General features: G+C 44.2%; 1 protein-coding gene, 1 non-coding gene and 1 pseudogene across 3 annotated transcripts; 2 read left to right on the forward strand and 1 right to left on the reverse strand.

Moving 5' to 3' along the window:
* Positions 1–3081: 3081 nt before the first annotated feature.
* Positions 3082–3215, forward strand: LOC116762973. Its single transcript, XR_004352397.1, has one exon. It is a non-coding gene; the product is annotated as a U11 spliceosomal RNA (small nuclear RNA).
* An 821-nt stretch (positions 3216–4036) lies between these two features.
* CCR4 (C-C motif chemokine receptor 4) lies at positions 4037–10520 on the reverse strand. Of its 2 annotated transcripts, none has more exons than XM_032650520.1 (2): positions 10500–10520; positions 4037–6698 (listed from the first exon to the last, which is right to left on the reverse strand). In XM_032650520.1, exon 2 carries the CDS (start codon positions 6646–6648, stop codon positions 5569–5571), a length of 1080 nt encoding a protein of 359 aa, XP_032506411.1. In that variant the 5' UTR covers positions 6649–6698; positions 10500–10520; the 3' UTR covers positions 4037–5568. The 2 variants fall into 2 exon arrangements, with proteins under 2 accessions (XP_032506411.1, XP_032506412.1); XM_032650521.1 differs by lacking the exon at positions 10500–10520 and adding an exon at positions 8807–8974.
* On the forward strand, positions 8822–14586 carry LOC116762138 (annotated as a pseudogene).
* The last annotated feature ends 7911 nt before the right edge of the window (positions 14587–22497 follow it).

Below are 22497 nucleotides of genomic sequence, written 5' to 3' on the forward strand. Positions count from 1 at the left end.
TCTGTCACACAAAGTTTTATTAGAAACATAATGGGGATTTTGGAGAGAGGGCTGGTGAACTTTGTGTAGTGAAATAGAAACTTGAATTGCCAGCATAGAGTACTTAATTAAGAGATAAGGAAATTCACTCATTCACAAAAAAATAATTGAACAACTGCTTGCGCTAGGCATTTTACTAAGCAGTGAGGTGATGATTATTGTTGGTAGGGTTTGTCTAATTCATTATTAGAATATTGTTTCCCCTAAACTCAGTTGCTTGGGGATAATAAAACCAACCTTATCTACTTTAAGAAGAGGCTGAAATGAGTTTCAATATGTGAAAACAGTTGGTGGAGTTCTGGTATACTGAAAGGGGAATTTGGAGCCATTATAAGCTTTTAAGGAGTGAAGTATTTTATTTTTATTTTTATTGAAATTAGTTGGTTTACAGTGTTGTCCTGGTTTCTGGTGTACAGCAAAGTGATTCAGTTATACATATATGTATCTATTCTTGTTCTGATTCTTTTCCATTATAGGTTATTACAAGGTATTGAACATAGTTCCCTGTGCTACAGAGTAGGTCCTTGTTGGTTATCTATTTTATATATAGTAGTGTGTATATTTTGATCCCAAGCTCCTAATTTATCCCTTCCACCCTTCCTCTTTGGTAAACGTAAGTTTGTCTTCTATGTCTGTGAGTCTATTTCTGTTTTAAAAATACGTTCACTTGTATCATGTTTTTTAGATTCCACGTGTAAGTGATATCATATGATATTTGTCTTTCTCTGTCTGACCTACTTCACTTAATAAGATAATCTCTAGGTCCATCATTGTTGCTGCCGATGGCATTCTTTCTTTTTTTTTTTTTTTGGTGGCTGATTAATATTCCATTGTACATATGTACCACATCTTTTTTATCCATTCATCTGTTGATGGACACTTAGGTTGCTTCCATATCTTGGCTATTGTAAATAGTGCTGCTGTGAACATTGGGCTGCATGTGTCTTTTTGAGTTAGAGTTTTGTCCAGATATATGCTCAGGAGTGGGATTGCTGGATCATATGGTAACTCTATTGTTAGTTTTTCAAAGAACCTCCATACTATTTTCCATAGTGGCTGCACCAATTTACATTCCCACCAACAGTGTAGGAGGGTTCCCTTTTCTCCACGACCTCCCTAGCATTTTTTTTTTTTGATTTGTTGTTGTTGTTGCTGTTGGCTGGGCCACATGGCTTGTGGGATCTTAGTTCCTTGACCAGGGATTGAACCCAGGCCCTTGGCAGTGAAAGCATGGAGTCCTAACCACTGGACCTCCAGGGAATTCCCTCCAGCATTTATTATTTGTAGACTTTTTGATGATGGCCATTCAGGAGTAAAGTATTGTGATCACAGAAATGGGTGGAGCTTGTGTCTGGTTCCTTTGAGCCCAGGAAGCCACTGACTGGTACAGAACACAGGACGTCAGGTGGCCGCAACACGGCCAAGGGTAGAGTTGGCCTATGACTATAATAGAAACAGAGTGTAGGGACAATGCCTCAGGGCTTGAGGCAGGCAAATTATGGCAGCAAAGGTGAGACTGACTAATGGAATTGCATGAACCAAGAGTCAAATGGGGGCCGGAAGGCAATGAATGGACAGCCCTGATGCAAACTCAGTGCTTCCTCATTTTCCCACAGTGGAAATGGGGTCAATTTCCATTTATATTAGGTGCTGATCCAGAAGTCCCCATTTTAGACCTGAGTTCCTGGAAACAGACTCTGACACCCTGAGATTAGCATACAGGAGATTTAATGGGGAGTCCTCTTGGGAACAACACCTGTAAGGGCATGAAGGAAGCAGGAGTGGGCAGTAGGAAAAGTTGGTCCACAATGTAGCTGCAGCAGAGGCCCCAGCTAATCTTATGGGGAGCTCTGCAGTTGTAATGGCCTATCAGCGTTGTCCCAAATTAAAGCAAGGGGGCAAGTGTTTCTTTCTCCTCAGTATCCAGGCGCTGGATATGAGCTGGCCCAGGAAGGACAGTCCTGAAAGGAGACCAGCTGAGAGCCCCAGATGTCCGGCCTCCTGGTAGATGGTGCAGTGAGCGGCCCTCCGTCCTGCATGGGGTGTGTGGACGGCATCCCACAGCACCCACTAACAGTCTCCTCCAGCCCAATGCAGGATGGCCACTGGCTCAGGAGCTCAAAACTGCTGCCTCTTAGGTCTATAATTTTTCTTTTGTCTCATCTTTTCCTACTTTGCTCCTCTCCCCCACCTGCAACGTTCACTTTAACTACAAAAACCTTCTCACCACTACCTGACCACACAGTGTGCTCTTGACACCACACCTGCCTTTTCATGTGTGGTTTCATCAGCATAGAATGTCCTTCCTCCCTTCCATTCATCCAAATCATGCTCTTCCTATAAAGCCGACTTCAAAAGCTACTTGTATTATAAAATTTGAAATTGAATCGATCTGGGGTCCTGAAGCATTTTGTTTGTGACTTTGTTATCCTATCTGTCCTGCTTGCACTATAGTCGATCTTGTGCTTGTGTTTTCCCTTCTCAGATTATAAATTCCATACATACAGAGCTCACTCCTTTATCCTATATTCTATCCATTACCTAGCATCCGGTTTGGCACAAGACAGACTCTCAACAAATAGGAATTAATTGCATCAGATGTCCCAAAGTGTTATGAGAGTTTCTTGGGAAGAACCTACCTAAAGATCTGAAGACCTTTTGCCATCACCCTGTATTCTTCCTTCTCATGGGAAGCAGGTAACACATCTATTTAATAGAATTTGAGTACCAACTACGGGACAGATCCTGACAGGGCTATTTCTTATTATTCTTTTTGTTGTTGTTGTTGTTGTTGAGGTAAAATTCACATACTATAAAACTAATCATTTAAAAATGTTCAATTCAGTAGCATTTAGTACATTCACAGTGCTGTGCAGCCATCACCTCTATCTAGTTCCAAAACATTTACATCACCTCCAAAGCAAACCTGCTTCTTTTGTTCTTAAAGAAATTACACCTAGCCTGTGTTCCCCAGAAGCGAGGCATATTGCAACAAGAAAAGGATGGGTCTAATGTCTGAAAACTTATTGTTAAACCCACCTTAAAAAGGGCTTCTGTTGTGAGTGGCACACGTAGGGCAGCTTGCTTGTTCTTTGTGCGGAATCGACATCAAGAGATTTTGGAAGCATAATTTTTTGGTACTTGGACAGCTGGTGATCATTGGTCCTGATGCCCTCAAAAAAAAACCTTTGTGTAGAAATCAAGCTGGCTTGCTTTCTATGTTTCTGTTACTGAAGGGGAAGAAGGAACTTTCTTTTCAGTGTTCTGAGAGGATTATGTTTGGGTATCACCAGAGGTTTTAAATTCCCATCCTGAGGGGACACCCCCCAACTTTGGAACAAGGGAGGCCGTGAGTGACTGGGGGTGATAAGTGACCCTACCCTCAAGTGGAGGAGTGGTAGCTGTGTGGTCTGCACCGCAGCCTTGCTTAGCATTGTATACGATGGACAAGGAAGGGACAGTAAAACCCCTTTGGCCAGTCTTTGTCTTTTGGTGTCCTTACTGGGGTTTTGGGTTTTTTTTTTTTGTTTTGGCCATGCTGTGTGCCATGTGGGATCTTAGTTCCCCAACCAGTGCCCCCTGCAGTGGAAGCTCAGTCTTAACCACTGGACTGCCAGGGAACTCTCTCGGTGTCCTTAAATTTCTGTCTCCTTGTGATTAAATGAATGAAATTACAAGCTCCCTCAGGAAAGGGGAGGCAGTCACTGGCTGGGAAGTTCAAAACCACACTTTATCTATGACTAAGGAACATAGATGCTTTCAGTAATCGTCTTATTTCTTTTTTTCAATCACTCTGAACTATATTCTGCTTTACAGATGCAAGGAAACTGAGGCTAAGAGAGGAAAGTAATGTGGTCAGACTCACAAGGAAACACAGAGGTAGGATTTGCAGACCCTGCCATATGGTGCGGAGGTTTTCTAAGGAAACACTGCCTAGGAACCCGGCCCACCCCCACTCCTTATCCATTCTAACCTCCAAGCGTTGTTGTGACAACACGTAGCGACTCCTTTCCCCATCCCAAGTGGTGATCTTAACAGTGAACCCTTTAATTCTTCCTCTCGGGGACATCCATCTCGTCTATGACATGTAGCAAAGATGATTAATCGAGACAATTGGAATATTAGTGGCTCAGATTCTCATCCCCATCAGGAGACCAAACACACACATACCAAGGAGAAACCATACACAGGTTTATTTTATTGTATTTTATTGTATTTCTACAAAGGCAACATCAACTTACCCTGTTAAAATCACTTCTGAAAATAAATTTTCTGGAAATGCATTCTTTATAAATGTAAAGCATGCAATAATGTGTAAATTTACAGAAACATTTTAAACTGGTTAACTCAGGTAATAGTCTGTAAAATAGGTTTTGTTTCTGGAGATAGTACAGGTAACCCTAGACTTTCTTAAAGTCTTTACTTAATTCTGATTAAGGCTGTACGAACAGAGATTTATCTTAATGGTGTAAAATGATTAATTACATAATTAAAATGACCTGTCAGAACTTTTGAGTCATCCAAAAGTTAAAAAGCAGGGCCAATATTTTAGAAGAGAGGATGACACCTTGGAAAGTCATTTTTATGCCACATCAGCGATAACTTTTAGTGGACTATTCTTGCCTCACTTGATGGCAGGCACTTCAAAATGATTAAGGAAAAACTGTCATACTTGATTAGTCCTCATCATTTTTGGTTTTGAAGGAAATGTTTGTAAATGAGTAAAAGACCCCAAATAAATGTGTCTGGGCCTATGTATTATTTTTTTAATTTGAATATTCATCTGTTATAATTAAAACAAAACATGTCCACAAGCATATGAAGCTGTGTTTGGAGTTCCACAAGTATGTTTAGATTTGTTAATGCCTTGTATTTCATGTTTGGAAATCAGACCATGCTAATGCCTTTTTCTCCTTATGATTGTAATCAGCATTGAAAGCTTGGCTTCCATTAACAAATAATCTTTTACAATAAAAGAATCAAGATCTAAGTTCATTACTTCACTATTGGTTTCTGCAGACACCTGGCTACATGGAGTATACCATGCTTCAGATATATTCTTAGGAAAACACTGAGACAGCATGCCGAAGTTTTCTATATTGTTTCACAAAAAGCTAGAAGTTAATTAAAGGGCTCATTTTCACAGCAAGAAGTAGAGATTTACTCCCCCAGTCAATTCTCTACGGTCCCCTCTAGAGAATCCCATGAGTTCAGGTTAGAAGGGACTGGTCTTCCCTTTCCAAAATCATCCAATTCCTCATTGAAACACTGCTCAGAATCCTCCTTGGGTTTACTCATCCCTGCAGGAAAGCCTGGTGCGAGGAAGGGCACCTTGGTCCGGGTGAACTCTGGTCACACTGAACTTGTACTTGGCAGGAAGAAAAGCTGACTGCAGGGTGAGAAGCCCTACTTTTTGCAGTGGATATAATTCTTCCCGGTACTTGTTCAGGAAACTCTTACTACAATACAATTTTAAATAAGCTCTTAATTTGAGAAGCTTATTAACTCTGCTTTTTGCATTTTCATCTTTTACAGAGCATCGTGGAGATCGTGGTCCACCGTGGACTGTGTGTAAGATGAGCTGGGGGTGTCGGGGTAAATCGGGAGGAACCTACAGTACTGGCAGAGCACCAAAGTGCCCTGGCAGGTTTTGAAGAGCTGTACGATGTACTTGCGAAATTTCTGCCCCAGGAAAAAGTAGATGACCGGATTAAGGCAGCAGTGAACAAAAGCCAGGGTCTCTGTGGCCTGAATGGCATAGTCCAGGTGCCTCTCAAAGGTGCAGTCTTGAAGGACCTCCAGCTTCACCAGGGTGTCCAGGAAGAGCACCACGTTGTAAGGGGTCCAGAACCCCAGAAAGAGGACCACCACGGCAAAGATCATCTTCACTGCCTTGTTCTTCTTCTCATTTTTGCAGTGCTGCAAGGTCCTAATGATCATGGAGTAGCAGAACAGCATGATCCCCAAGGGGATCACCAGCCCTAGAACGTTGATCTCCAGGGAGCTCAGAACCTTCCACCTCGTGGAGTTGAAAGAATACTTGGTTTTGCAGTAGGTGTGGTTGTGCTCAGTATAACACGTGCTGAACACAAGGCCTGGGAGGGAGGCGAGCACAGCCACTGCCCACGTGGCCACGCTGGTGATGACCCCGTAAGTCAAGGTCCTCGCTCTCAGGGAGAAGACCGCGTGCACAATGGCCAGGTACCTGTCGATGCTCATGAGTGTGATGAAGAAGATGCCGCTGTAGAAGCCCACCAGGTACATCCAGGAAACTAGCTTGCAGAGGCCGAGCCCGAACACCCACTGGTCTGTGGCATAGTAGCCCCAGAAAGGGAGCGAGAGCACAAAGAGCAGGTCCGAGATGGCAAGGTTGAGCAGGTACACGTCGGTCATGGACTTGAGCCGCTTGTACTTGAACAGGACCAGAACCACCACAGAATTTCCAAGCAGACCAAACAGAAAGACCAAGGAGTAGAGGGGGGGCAGGAAAAGCTCCCCAAATGCCTTGATACCTTCCTTGGTGCAAGGTTTGGGGGCGTTTTCATGAAGATAATAATTGTTATAGATGCTTTCATCCAGGGTGGTGTCTGCTATACCCGTGGGGTTCATTTTCAGATTTACAGGCTTCTCACGGCAGGTCTGAGCCCAACCAGAAGAACCTAATGAGTGGAAGGGCCAACAAGATTTCTATCAGAACAAAAGCAAATCAGAACGGTGCTGCGTACAGAGCACAACTGCTTCGTATTTTGCCCAGATCACCATACACTCTTCCCAACCTTCCCACATTGAAGGGCTCAGGTCCTTGAACTGAAGGGCAGTGCAGCCGAAGTGAAATAATCCTGCCCTTTGGAGGCAGATTCCAAATTACAGCTCTGCCACTTTTTCTACCCCTCTGCTGGGAGCTCTGGTTCTCCTGTTTGTAAGCGGGGGTAGTAAAACCTCTTTATCAACAAGAGGTTTTTCTTTTCTTTTTTTGAAGATTTTTTTTTCAATACAGGGACCATTTTTAAAGTCTTTATTGAATTTTGTTACAATATTGCTTCTGTTTTATGTTTTTTGGCCGTGAGGCATGTGGGATATTAGCTCCCCGACCAGAGATCGAACCTGCATCCCCTGCACCAGAAGGCGAAGTCTTAACCACTGGACTGCCAGGGAAGTCCCAATGATGAGGTGTTTTTCAAAAATATATTTCTGAAAGTTAGTCTGGCATTACTGAAATCACTCGCAAGAATGACGAGACTATAAAGGAGAAACTAACACACCATTGTAAAGCAATTATACCCCAATAAAGATGTTAAAAAAAAAAAAAAAAGAATGACAAGACTAGCTGACGTGCCCAACAGAACTTTATCCAGGGCCTTTCTGACATGAAAGCCAAAAACAAAAAATTTAAAAAAGATTTTAAAATCTATGCATGTTTCCCCTTCAGACTGTAACACCAAAAATTCAGTGATGACTTAGGTAAATCATCAGGCTAGAAGGGAACCAGGTTGGCCTCTTGCCTTTATATAAAAATTCTGGGGGCTTCCCTCGTGGCACAGTGGTTAAGAATCCGCCTGCCAATAAAGGGGGCACGGGTACGAGCCCTGGTCCAGGAAGATCCCACATGCCGCGGAGCAACTAAGCCCGTGTGCCACAACTATTTAGCCTGCGCTCTAGAGCCCAAGAGCCACAACTACTGACCCCACGCGCCACCGCTACTGAAGCCCGCGCGCCTACAGCCCGTGCTCCGCAACAAGAGAGGCCACCGCAATGAGAAGCCCGCGCACCGCAATGAAGAGCAGCGCCCGCTGGCTGCAACTAGAGGAAGCCCGTGGGCAGCAACGAAGACCCAACGCAGCCAAAAATAAATTAATTAATAAATAAATCTATTTAAAAAAAAAAATTCTGGGACTTCCCTGGTGGTCCAGTGGTTAAGAATCCACCTTCCAATGCAGGGAATGCGGGTTCGATCCCTGGTCAGGGAACTGAGATCCCATATGCCGCTGGGCAACTGAGCCTGTGCGCCACAACTAGATTGCCCACATGCCACAACGAAGCTCCTGCGTGCCACAACTAAGACCCAATGCAGCCAAATAAATAAATAAATATATTTTTTAAAAAAGAATAGGAAAAAAAAGAATAGGGCTTCCCTGGTGGCGCAGTGGTTGAGAGTCCGCCTGCCGATGCAGGGGACATGGATTCGTGCCCCGGTCCGGGAAGATCCCACATGCCGCGGAGCGGCTGGGCCCATGAGCCATGGCCACTGAGCCTGCGCATCCGGAGCCTATGCTCCGCAGCGGGAGAGGCCACAACAGTGAGAGGCCCGCGTACCGCAAAACCCACCCCCCCCCCACAAAAAAACAAAAAAAAGAAGAAGAAAAGAAAAGGGGGCAAGGACCAAGAAAATATATATTTTTTTTAATTCTAGGGGCTTCCCTGGTGGCGCAGTGGTTGAGAGTCCACCTGCCGATACAGGGGACATGGGTTCGTGCCCCAGTCCGGGAAGATCCCACGTGCCGCAGAGTGGCTGGGCCCTTGCACCATGGCCGCTGAGCCTGCGCGTCCAGAGCCTGTGCTCCCCAACGGGAGAGGCCACAGCAGTGAGAGGCCCGCGTACCGCAAAAAAAAAAAAAAAAAAAAAAAATTCTAATTCCTCCTGTGTGCTTCGTACTTCATAGGATTTCAGAGCATGTTCACTCATATCGTACATTCAATCCCAGTCCTGTGCTCCTGTTCCCACACCCCCTCCAACAAAAACCTGGTACTCTAAGCCAAATAAGCATACTGAGCCATGGTGTAGATGACTCGTGAAAGACTCAGAGAAGTTAAACGCCTCCTGAAGGCCACACAACCATGTAGAGAACTTGTTCCTCGGGCCCCAAGTCCCAGTGCTGTGCTGGTGAACCAGGTCTGCGAGGGCAAAGAGGTGCGGGGGAGTGGGGGGGCTCTGATTTATGGCTCTTGCTGGTTTCCGTGGTGTAAATACTCCCACCATGGCCAAGTTCAAGCCACCAACCGCCTCAAAAATTCCTGAAGATTTAACAGTCAGCTCCTGAGAGCTGGTGGGGGTGGGCCCTAGCACGCCACACCCAAGCCCCATGTTTCCTCTGGAGCACCTTCTTAGTTGGAACACACCTAGCCTCCCAGGCTGGGTGGCGGGCCACTCCTGGGCCGACCTGACACTAATGCAGCAAATGTGTTTTCCAGGCCCTGTAGAAGGTTGCAGTATTCAGTTGGGTAAATTGAGGGAAATTTTTGGCCTTTTCATCGAAACCACATGTAAAAAATCAATCTTGGGCTTCCCTGGTGGCGCAGTGGTTGAGAGTCCGCCTGCCGATGCAAGGGACGCACGTTCGTGCCCTGGTCCGGGAGGTTCCCACATGCCGCGGAGTGGCTGGGCCCGTGAGCCATGGCCGCTGAGCCTGCGTGTCCGGAGCCTGTGCCCCACAACGGGAGAGGCCACAACAGTGAGAGGCCCGCGTACCCCAAAAAAAAAAAAAAAAAAAAAAAAAAATCAATCTTACACACTGAATCCTATCAGAGTGGGAATTAGCAGGACGGATCTAGAAAAGGCACATCATAGCCAGAAATCTCTACCTCGCCAACCACCCTCATTTCTTATCTAATTGGCAGATGAAGAGGTTAAAACCTTCTTAAAGTTATTCACACGTCCACATGTGAATCGGAGCAATGCAGGAGGCTTTCCAACTCAAGGCCACCTCCTCTTGCATCCTTCTTAGTGGCACCCTGATATTCCTTATCAAAACCCTTTCACATTGTTCGATAATTCACATCTATTCCCCATCTCCCACCCTGACCTCCAAACACCCAAGCTACGTGTTTCTCAAGAGAGAGGTTTTGGTTTATTCCTGCAAACAGATGCTGAAGACCTGGGGCATCTCAGGGTCTCAAAAAAAAAAAAAAAACTGTGTTAAATGATTATCAATTCTAGTTAAATGAATAACAATTCTAGCCTTCCTCCATAATTTTACCAGTGAAAATGAAAGGAATAAGAGAGACTGAGGTGTTAGGAAATTATCAGGAGAAGAAACGAAAGTCAACACAGCTGGTGAATGTCTGGAATTATTCTGCAGGCCTTATTTGGCAGGTGTTTCTTGACCTGGGAGTCGATAGAAGCCAGAAGCGGAAAAGTGTATATGTTGAATGAAAATTAGCTGTGTGTTCTGAGCCTGTGACTTAGGCCACATGTGTGCAGGAGGAGAGCCCTGTATGTATGTGAGAGCCAGTCCGATGAGGGCTGGGAGGGTAGGTTGTGTGTGAGCTGCAGAACAGGTGCCAACAGAACGACCAGCAGGATGACCAGGATGCCTGAGTGATAGGGTTAGCTGTGTGGCTGGGCAGCTTTCAGCGCTTCCAAAGTCCACACACCTGTGGACAAAGCAATGCAGGGCCTGAGGCCCTGGGAACGCGTCCCCTCACCCGCACACCCCTACCCCCCCGCCACGCCGGCCCCTTACCTTGTGTTTCTGAAAGTGGCTCCAAGGCAGGTCTGCGAGGCAGTGCCTGGCTTGCTCAAGAAGCACGGCACTAAGAACGGCAGGAGCCTTTGAAGGGCTCGTGGCTTCCTGTGAGCACCAGCTCTGTTCCTCATCCATCTATGCTGAGTTCAAGTGGGGTTTTTTGATAGAAGTAAGATGCAGAAAATGAGTGACTCTTAGCTTGGGTTCAGGTTAAACTCTTAGTCACTCATTTCCCCAAACTGAAAGCTGGGAAGATTTGCTCTCTGCAAGATGAGGGAAGTTAAGTTTTTCAAGAGAGAAACTTTTAAATGTTTTAAAATTTATTTGTTGGATTTTTAAATTTTTTCATTTTAGCTGGCTATGTGCTGTAGAAGTGATCTTTATACTCTGGATCAGTGGGCTGTTTGTTATTTCCCCATCATGGATGTACAGTGGCCAGCAATCAAGATATTCAGTGTTCTCTAAACAGTGAGATCTGAGGAGGTTGGAGTGAGAGGCCAGATTTATTTAAGAATAAGGATAGTCAGGAGGAGAGAAAAGTGTATCCAAATGTCTGGCAGTGATGTGGAGGCCCTAGTCAACCACATTCAATAAACATCCTCAGCCTGGTGTAAAGTGACATGACAACAAAGCTCTAAGCCCTTTTCCCAACAGGAAGAGCCCTCCCCCAAGCCCCTTCCACTGAGAAACAGCAGAGCTTCCCCTGACAGTGCTCCTGGCTGAGAGCTTCTTCAGGTTCATGTACCCATCGTAGCCAAGGAGCTGACATCAGTCCTGAGTCTTTTCTATATGGTATCCTGCCAGCTTCTGCCAGCTCCCAGCCATTTCCTTCTATGTGTCCATAGTTGCTTGGCTCTTTGGTTCAGCTTACAAGAGCCACAAATGTCATTTTTCCTGAGGAATTTGCACAAATAAGAACTGAAAAATTGAGCTAGAGTGGTGTTTATCAACCTTTTTTTTTCCATTATCACCCCTCCCAAGGAGTCTTTTTGGATTTTTTTTTCCTAGTCACCTCCCCATGATATATTTTAATACCACAGATAAATAGGGAAGTTCCCTGGTGGTCTAGTGGTTATGATTCAGTGGCCCGGGTTCGATCTCTCGTCTGGGTACTGAAATCCCACAATCTGTTCGGTGCAGCCAAATTAATAATAATAATAATACCACAGATAAATAGTAAATCTGCTTATGTTTCATATATATATATATATGCAAATATATATGCTTTATATATATATATATATAAGAGTAAGGTTTGTTTAGGGTGGGGGGAGTTGCTTCTGGCTTCTAATGGGAAAAGACCAGAAATGCTGCTTAAAATCCTACCGCACACAGGCCAGCCCTCCACAATAGTCATCCAGCCCAGAAGGCCAGCAGTGCTGAGGCTGAGGACTCCTCAGCAAGAGTAATATTCCCACCTGTGAACTGTGGAACCAGATTCATAGAAATCCAGTGAAAAGGAAGTAGACAAATAACCTTAGGGAATGCTGGGCTTTGATTCAGGTTAAATACAGTTCCTTACGGCAGTGCTTTCCAGTGCTAATAGTATCATGAACTCTGGAAGCAGATGTAGAGTAAAAATGTCCCAGATATATTTTGTTGCCAGAGCTGACACCAGATCCTTGCTCAAAACCCGCCAACCCCTCCCTTGGACAGGAACTAACATATATCTTTAATCATAGGGTCTGGAGACAAAAAAGCGGAGTTATAGGAAGAGAAAAACAAAAGCTCAGATAGAACCAGCTGGAACCAAGATGAATCTGACCTCCAGCAACCCCTGAGCCTCATTCTATGCTGATTTCACTACATCAGCTACTAAATGACACCCCTGCTCTAGGCTATGACCCAAAGTTGATCCACGTGTGTGAGAAGCTCATCCGTAAACAAAGTTCCCACTTCTCCTTTCTCAGGCCATTTAATAAAGCTTGCACTGCATCAATCTCAGCTTCGTTTTTGTTTCTGGCTGCACGAACCTGAAACTTCCCTGCTGAGGCAGGGGGCCTCGGCTGGGCTAGGGCCCGAGCAGGGGTCCATACGACCTGATTCGGTAACAATATGACCAGTAAATCCATGCCCATTATACAGAGTAACTTATTTTTAGAAATGCAGAGCCTGAGGAAGTTTCCACCATGGAATTAGAGGCCTTGAGGGACGAGTTACCCTGGGCAAGGCCATCTGAGCATGTTGCGTAAGTCTCCATGGACCCTCCATGGAGGGGGGAGAAGTGGTAAAGTCTAGAACAGATGATATCTGGATGTCCAAATTGTCATCAGTGGTAGTTGGTCATTGTGGGTCTGGAGATGGTCCCTTAAAGCTAGTTGGTGCTCCCTTGACTGACTGGCCATGTGACAGACACCTGGCCCCATGAGTGGGGATAAGCCCAAGCTCCAGGGTCTATGTTAGCTAAGGGCACTTGCTTTTTGAGGCCTGCTCAGTCTGGGTTTGGATCTCAGGGCCACCATGTACTAGCTATACGAACCTCAATTTTCTCATCTGTAAAAAAGGGTGATAAAGCCTGAGGATTGTGGGAGGATTAATGACCTAATGTTTGTAAAACACTTAGCATGGTGCCTGGTACAGATATGTGCTCAAAATGGCACCAGCTGTGAAAATTAGTAGGATAAATAAAACACACAGGAATAGCTTTCTCTCTTGAAATGGGTGAGCCTGGGATGTTGCCCTTAGCCATAACTAGGAATCCAGGAACTATTTTGATCTAGACGCAGTGGGCCACAACCAATTTCTGAGTTGCTGTTCAGGTTAAAAGCAGGTTTCAGGGCTTCCCTGATGGTGCAGTGGTTAAGAATCTGCCTGCCAATGCAGGGGACACGGGTTCGAGCCCTGGTCCAGTAAGATCACACAAGCCGCAGAGCAACTAAGCCCGTGAGCCACAACTACTGAGCCTGAGCTCTAGAGCCCGCAAGCCACAACTACTGAGCCCACGTGCCACAACTACGGAAGCCCACACACCTAGAGCCTGTGCTCTGCAACAAGAGAAGCCACGACAATGAGAAGCCGGCGCACCGCAACGAAGAGCAGCCTCTGCTCACTGCAACTAGAGAAAGCTCGTGCACAGCAACGAAGACCCAACACAGCCAAAAATAAATAAATTACTTAATTTAAAAAAAAAAAAAAAGCTGGTTTCAGATTTCCAAGTTGCAAAGGTTACTGCCCTGGAGAAAGTCGGTCTTCAGGTTTGCAAAGTAAAAATGATAGTGTCCTGGAGAAATACTAAATAGGTTTTCCCTCCAGTAAGGGATTCAAAACTAAACAATATCCCCACCCACAAAAAAAAAAAAAAAAGAATAAAGGATGAAATTTTAAGAATCCAGAGAAGCCTGCTGTCGGACCCGGAGCCGTCTGGGAGCCCCTAATTGTTGCTCCAGGTTCTTTCAGGTGTATGTGTCTGTTGTTCCCAGTGCTCTACTGGGCTAGAGAAGGAGGAACCTGTCCTGAATCCTCGCAGTGAAAATGAAGGAAAGCCTGAGAACCAAGGCAAGATGGAAAACAAAGAACAGCCACTGGTTGCGGGAAAGCCGGGAGTAGCTTGTACTGTGGAAGACAAGGAAAAGTTAGAAAACAAGGGAAGGACAGATCTCAGGGGAAAGACAGAAGATGAGGAAGTACTAAAGGATAAGGAAAAGCCAGAGAGTGAGGCAAAGCCAAAAGAAGGAAATCCAGAGAGCGAGGGAAAGCCAGTGAGTGAGGGAAAGCCAGTAAGTGAGGGAAAGCCAAAAGAAGAAAAGCCAGCCAGCGAACCAAGGGCTGCAGGAAAGGGCCCAGCTGGGGATCATGTACCCAGGAAGGCCAAAAGAAAAACCAACAAGGGGCTGGCTCAGTGTCTCAAGGAATACGAGGAGGCCGTACACGATATGCATTTGAGCAATGAAGCGATGATAAGAGATTTGACGAGATGGCCAGGGTGGAGGATGAGGTGAAGAAAACCAGACAGAAATTGGATGCAAAAAAGTTTACAGGACCCCTTCCACCCGAGGGGCCCAAGGGAACTCAGGGGTGGCTGCAGGGCCCCACAAAGGGGCTTTGAAGACATTCCTTTTGTGTAGTGCCCCTGGCAGGCATTTGCAAGGCCTTGTGCTTTATTTAACCTTATGCTAATACTATACTTTAGGTGTCACTCTCTTTATCCAACTGCAGCCCTGTGTGTTTCAGTAGCAGATTTTCATCCATTGCATGGAAAAATGTTTATGGTACATTGTAAAATGTTTAAAAAACCAGTTTTCAGAATCATATATACAGCATCAGTCCATTTTTGTAAAACTACAAAGATACTTACCTAGTGATCCATGTACAGAAAAAACTCAGAAAGCTGTGTCTACTAAAAGATTAACAGTGGTTTAAAAAAAAAAAAAGAATCCAGAGAAGGAAGGTGGTGCACTCAAGGCAACACAGCCAGAGACACAGTCAGGGCTAACGCCTACCCTCCTGACATTTTCATGGACAATATCTTTTGTTGAGCTAAGTTTCTGAAACCTGACCAGAGAGAAGGTGACCAACAAAAAAATACCCAGAGCAAACCCACCCCCAAAGCAAGGTGGTATGTCATATGCTGCACAGCACAGACCTTCAGCAAGAAACAAAGCAATAGTCTGAGCCTACAGCGCCCCCTAGTGGAACAAACCTTATTCCACGACCAAAGACATCAAAATACAATTCCCCGGGCCACAGGTACCATAGCCACCCAGCGTGTCTGACACTGGAAGGCAAAAACTCCCAAGGCCTTCAGGAAGAGCTCCACGGAACTCTGCTGCAGAGCAGAGGTGATAAAGCATCCAGAATTTGGTGTCAGACCTGTTACTTACAGCTTAAAATGAGAGAAGGCTGTGAGGCAGGCCACACAGGGGTTGCACCCAAGGACAGTAACAGCAAGCTAGAGCTGTAGGGGGCAACTTATGTATGGCAAGCAGGGTGGGGTTAGTTAGTTTTCAAGAGTTCTCTGTTGATTGGCTAAGTTGAAAAACTTTGTAGGCTTGGAGCAAAGGAGCTATCCCTAGTCATCTGATTCCCAGTCCCCAGGACAATTAGGGCTGGTTCCTAGTGATCCCAGAGTATACACAAGAGGCTAATGTGGGAAGTGACTGGGGTATGGACCTAACTCCTCAAAAAGGGGAACTGACAGGTCCTCAAAACTGGGTCAAGAAAGCATTTGAACAAACTATATTACAGGGGAGGTCTGAAGAAACAGACAAAACTTTGGAAAGGAAATAAAAGATTGCAAACAGTTATATTACAAATGGGTTGTTTCGTTTTGTTTTTTGACAATAACTAAAAATTACTGCACATTTGAAAACTAGAAAACACATTTTCATGTAACCTGGATGTCAAAGAAAGTACTATAGAAAATAGAAAACACTTATAACTGAATGATAATAAAATATCATTTATCCAATATTGTGGTCTGGGACTTCTCTGGCAGTCCAGTGATTAAGACTCCAAGCTTACACTACAGGGGGTGTGGGTGGGGGAACTAAGATCCTGCATGCTGTGCAGTGCGGCCGAAAAAAACAACAACAAAAATTGTGGTCGGCAGCTAAAGAGGCTCTTAGAGGATAATTTAGACCTTAAATGTTTATACCAGAAAAGAAGAAGAAAGGCTACAAATTGGTAAGAAGTGTTTAACTTGAAAAAGAAACTGCAGAAAAAGGAAGAGTAGAAGAAACTCAAAAAGGGTATAAGGAAGGACTTTTCTGGTGGCTTAGTGGTTAGGATTCCAGGCTTTCCCTGAGGTGGCCCAGGTTCAATCCCTGGTCGGGGAAGATCCCGCAAGCTGTGCAGTGTGGCAAAAAAAAAAGAAGAAGAAGAAGAAGAAGAAGAAGAAGAATTTAAGGAAAAAATAATAAACATAAGAGAGAAATTAGTTAAACAGAAATTGAAAGTGGGGCTTCCGTGGTGGCACAGTGGTTAAGAATCCACCTGCCAATGCAGGGAACACAGGTTCGATGCCTGGTCCGGGAAGATCCCACACGCCGTGGAGCAACTAAGCCCGTGTGCCACAACTACTGAGCCTGCGCTCTAGAGCCCATGAGCCACAACTACTGAGCCCACATGCCACAACTACTGAAGTCCGCGCACCTAGAGCCCATGCTCCGCAACAAGAGAAGCCACCGCAATGAGAAGCCTGTGCACCGCAATGAAGAGTAGCCCCCAGGGCTTCCCTGGTGGCGCAGTGGTTGAGAGTCCGCCTGCCGATGCAGGGGACACGGGCTCGTGCCCAGTCCGGGAAGATCCCACATGCCGCGGAGCGGCTAGGCCCGTGAGCCATGGCTGCTGAGCCTGTGCGTCCAGAGCCTGTGCTCTGCAACGGGAGAGGCCACAACAGTGAGAGGCCTACGTACCGGAAAAAAAAAAAAAAAAAAAGAGTAGCCCCCACTTGTTGCAACTAGAGAAAGCCCGAGCACAGCGACGAAGACCCAATGCAGCCAAACATAAATAATTTAAAAAGAAATTGAAAGTAAAATAGACCCATAAAAGTATTTGAAAACAATAACAAAATTCACAAACCTCTAGGAAAATAAGTAAAGAAAAAATAGGAAACAATCTTGGGAATGTAAAGGGAGAAATAAATACAGAGCAGAGACTTAAAAGATAATAAATATTATGAATGATTTTATTACAATGAATTTGAAAACTTAAATGAAATGGATAAATTCCTAGAAAAATCTACCTACCAAAATTGTCTCAAAAAGAAGTATAAATCAGTCGAAAATTAAATAAAAATTGACATAATCTTTCAAAAATTGAATCAGTAGTTTAAATGCTTTGCACAAAAACAAAGTTAAAAAAAAAAACAAAAAAAAACCCTCAGGATGGTTTTATAGGAAAATTCTACCAAACATGCAAGGATTTTTTTATTGGCATATAGTTGCTTTACAATGTTGTGTTAGTTTCTGCTGTACAGCAAGGTGAATCAGTTACACACATACATATACCCCCTCCTTTTTGGATTTCCTTTACATTTAGGTCACCACAGAGCACTGAGTAGAGCTCCCTGTGCTATACAGTAGGTTCTCATTAGTTATCTATTTCAGGTTCTCATTAGTTATCTATTTTATACATAGTAGTGTATATATGTCAACCCCAATCTCCCAATTCATCCCACTCCCACCCCTTTCCCCCCTTAGTATCCATACGTTTGTTCTCTACGTGTCTCTATTTCTGCTTTGCAAGTAGATCTATCTGTACCATTTTTATAAATTTCACATATATGCATTAATATATAACATCTGTTTTTCTCTGACTTACTTCAGTTAGTATGGTAATCTCTAGGTCCATCCATGTTGCTGCAAATAGCATTCTTTCATTCTTTTTTATGGCTGTGTAATATTCCATTGTATATATGTACCACATCTTCTTTATCCATTCCCCTGTTGATGGACATTTAGGTTGCCATGCAAGGATTTTTGTTTCTTTGCTAACTACACATCTCTAGCACCTAAAACAATGTCACACATAGGATATGCTCAAAATTATTCACTGAATGAATATCTTACACAAATTATTTTATATGACATAACCAAGAAACTTAAGACTTCAGTAATGGGCAAAAAGTATAAAAGTAACAATTCACCAAATAGAAAATACAATTAGTAATAAATGATAATGGAATAATGTGCAATCTTCCTAGCAAACAACAACAAAAGCAAGAGATTTTTTCCTAAGAATTTAAGTTGTGACCAATTCTCCTAGGTGAAAATTAATTCAATGATTCAACAAGATTTCCTGAACATCTCCTACATACTGGACAATGGTGATTTCAAGAGGAAGTGTCCATGTTTCAGGGCACCAGTTCACAATCCAGTGGAGGGGATGACAATATAAGAAGATAGTTATGACAGAGTATTATGTAAAATAAGATTGAACAGAACTGCATAATAAAATAAAGAGATAATTTTATAAAGTATAATACTGAGTAAGTGAGATATGAGCACAATTCTATAACAGAACAGAAACCATACCTGGCTCTGCTTATTAGAATGAAGGAAGGCTCCTAAGAAGGGTTGATAGTTGCCAACCATATTTGCCAAATGAAGGCATGACATAAGGACTGACTGGCAAGGCTAAGGAAACAGTGGGGTCAGAGGCAAGGAATAGAGAAAGGGCAGGAAACCTGTTTGGGATGGTGATGCTCAGTGTAGTAGGCAGGGAGGGACACTAATGGTAACTGAGATCAGACACAGGCTGACGTCATCACTGGCATCAGAATTCTTTGAAATAAGAGAAACCATAATCTCATCAATGCTCTTCTTTTTTTTTTTTTTTTTTTTTTACGGTACGCGGGCCTCTCACTGTTGTGGCATCTCCCGTTGCAGAGCACAGGCTCCGGACGCGCAGGCTCAGCGGCCATGGCTCACGGGCCCAGCTGCTCCGCAGCATGTGGGATCTTCCCAGACCGGGGCACGAGCCCGTGTCCCCTGCATCGGCAGGCGGACTCTCAACCACTGCGCCACCAGGGAAGCCCAACGCTCTTCTCTCTAATCGAATGTTAGCTCTACCTCTGAGCACAGTGATGCGGATGTGTTGTAGGCTCCATCCAGTAGGTAGCTCTTGGGAACACCCCATGGGATAGTCACCTTCCACTTCCTTGCTTTCTTTTGAGCTCCTGATGGTTTTCTTCTGCCCCAAAGCACACCAGGGCCAGCTTAGCCAGTGTGCAGCACCCCTTCTTTGGATTTAACCCTGACAATTTTCCTTCCCGTTAGGTGAGGATAGGCGACAACAGCTAATTTCCTCTTTGCATCCAAGGAACTAAATATAACACACAAGTACAGCCAAATTCTGAATAATAAAATATGCATTATTCTCTTTTTATGAACAAATGTATTAGTGTGAAGTCAAGTGGAGGCCAGCGTTCATGAAGGAACAAATCCAATCATCTCAAACAGATCGATGGTTGATTACACACCTTACTCCTCCCAGGGGTGATGCTTGACGCCAGAAGGGAGCTGGAGCCCAGAGTCCAACGACCTCATTCCCACCCAGCTGGTCTCCATATTACAGTTAGTCACTGAGGGGAAAAAACTGCCCAGGGTCATTGGCCAGAGGGTATTTCGATCCCCTGAGGTGGATTTTTTTCTGGGTGAGGCTCAGACACCTCAGAGCCTGCCCCCCCAGTGCGGGCCCTCATGCTCTGAGGAGAGTGGGGCCCAGCCCTCCCACCAACCTCTGAGCTTCTGAACCCTAACTTCCGACACCCCTACCCCTATACAAAACCCACCAGTGGCCCAGAGAGGAGAAAGAGAGAGAAATATGGTAGGCAGCGGATAAAGCCTGAAAGGCTTCGCTCCAGCCTGGCTCAGGCTCACAAGGGTCTTGTCTGTAGGGCACAAGGAGGGGTGGTGCCTCACAGCCTACCAGCCAAGGGAGCAGCATGGGGGCATGGCTTCAGAGGAGCTGGTCATGGCTACCTGCCCCCTAACTACTCAACACTGACCAGCAGGAGACACCAAACACCTACTGCCACTCCCAGCAGCCGCTTCGGCAGCACAGCTCTTCAACCCGTTCCCTTTGCTTCTGCTTGGGAGAGGCTGCAAGAAGCTGTATGGTTGATCTAAGAACCTTGCTCATCTCTTTCCTCAAATTCACACAATAAAGAATGCCAAACACTGGAGCAGGCTGGGGCAACACTCCTGCCTTTTCATCTTTGCTGTACCTAATCAAAAGAAACATATACATAGCCATATGATTTATGAGTTTATTTGCTGAATCTCCTCAGTTATGGAGGCCAATTTCAATGATTTTCTTCCAGAGATAGACTTTTTACATTATTAGGAACCCCCCAAATATTGTCTACCACCCCCCCCACCCCCCGGCGACTATAGCCCACTGGTGAAATTGCAGTTGTTTGACCCTGAGAAATAGTATGAAAAAAACAATGGGAGACTGTTGATGGGCAGCAGAGTCTCCAGTGAACAGCGCCTAGACCCTAGAGAGGTCCCTTCCACACTGCTAGATACCAACATGTTCCATCAGTTCTTCAGGACATATACTCCACACAGAGCAACGACCACCTTTCCTCCTCCAGAGCAACTACCACCCAACACACCTACAATCCACCAGATCCTGTCTCTGGAACAACAAACTGCCTCCAATCCTGACTTTCTACCTGTAAATCAGCCCTGTGAGGTTCTTCCTCCCATCTTAACCCAAGGTTCTATTCCTTCCTTGTTAAACACAGTTGAAGACACAAAATATAAAATACAGCTCTGCATATTCAAAGAATATATTTTTATTTTACCATGTAAATAATTTTGGAAATATGACAGTATATTCAATATGAGGAATTTTAATACTGCCATCTTATATGTGAGAGAGGCAGTAGAGAAGAGTATCACAGGCATTTTTACTACAGAGAAACAGTTTACCACAGCCCTCAAGAGGGTACATGAGGAGTCACCATGAGGAAAGAAGTTGGAAAAAAATCTCATTCCTGCAGCTCTGAGAATCCTTGGGTGGGACCTGTGGAGGCAGAAGGTGGCTGTGGAGACTGGGAAACAGACTGCAGAGGTACACCATGGTCTGTTGCTGCCATCTTTTTTTGGTCTAGGGTAAAAAGAGGAGAAAAATCTCTTGGAAAATAATGGCTCCATGATGTGCTAAATAATGAAACCCTGAACTGCAAAACCCAGGGCTTTCAACAAAGAAAAACAAAACTGCTTAGAAGCAGTTGGGAGAAACCCTGGGCCATATTCCCTTAGGGGTTACTCCCTCCTCAGTGTTCCCAGGTGTCAGACACTGTCTCTCCCATCTCTTAGGAACAGATATCCCTATCCTCCCTCTTCTCTTTCCTCTGGCCTCCTCCGGCCCTGCCATTTCCCTGACACTCCCACGTCAACACTTAGTCCCAGAAGCTGCTTAAACATTAGCACCAAGGGTTAAAGAGCTGGGATATACCAAGCCTTCCTAAGTGCCAGAAGTCAACGTGGAGAGGGAGATGAAGTAGGAAAGACTGAATATTTACCTTATATCCACATAGCCACTGTGATTCTCTCATGCTATGTATGATATTTGAGAACATTCCAAGATAAGAAGTGATACTTAATATAAAATAAAATGTATTTTTAATCAGAAAACATTTTTTATATATTATCTATGGTACTTAAAAATGTCATGTAGAGAAAATTAACTTTTGCTCTTTTCTGAAAATATTTAAAGTTTATATAATAAAACACAAAATGATATTGTGAATATGTCATCAAACAAGAATGTGTGTGTGTGTAAGCTTGTGTGTGTGTGTCCCTGTATACATACACTTTTGGGTGCAAATATTATATAAGCAGTACTCACACCTACACAATGACATGATGTAATAAAAAGCTCATGTACTAAAATGTATCCACGGTACAATGGTATATCTGCATTACAAAAGCCCTCCTCCCTCATACTTTTTTTGAAACGGGGCTCATTTTACTTTATGGGACATGCACACATTGTTAGCAGTTCCAAGATATATTTATTTGAATGTCTTGGTTTATTTAAGGATAAAAGGAAGAGATGTTGTGATCAATAACTGAGTGCTGGAAAAGGATCATTCTTGCATATAATTGAGAAGTGGGACTGACTTGGTCAAAAGTGTCAGCCAAGCTACATTAAACATATTTTAACAGACAAAACTGATTTTAGAATTATGAGAGTGAAACAAAGAAATGCATTTTCCATGTTGAGTGTAACTTACATCATTTATTCATGAGCAAAATCTTCTAATCAACTAAGTTTTGCAACTAAGGGAATAACTATAGTATTTAAACTCACCCATTTAGTATGTTTTTAAATGCTTTAGCTTCTTTCAGCTTCTCTAAGAGTTTCTGCTTGATGCTTCTATTACCTCCAGAGTTGAATGCCACTCCAAATTCACTGTCACATCCTCATCTGCATACTAGGGCCTCTCATGGGTCATGTGCTATGAAGTAATGTAACCAGCTTTTCAATTCAATCTAATTTTATAGCTAACATTTAAATTCAGCTCAGAATTAATCTGGAA

Source organism: Phocoena sinus, chromosome 11 (genome assembly GCF_008692025.1).
Source record: "Phocoena sinus isolate mPhoSin1 chromosome 11, mPhoSin1.pri, whole genome shotgun sequence".
Classification (NCBI taxonomy): Eukaryota; Metazoa; Chordata; class Mammalia; order Artiodactyla; family Phocoenidae; genus Phocoena; species Phocoena sinus.

Bases quoted from the DNA above. Each gene is read 5' to 3' on its own strand.
- CCR4 (XM_032650520.1), bottom strand. From the start codon at position 6,648: ATGAACCCCACGGGTATAGCAGACACCACCCTGGATGAAAGCATCTAT.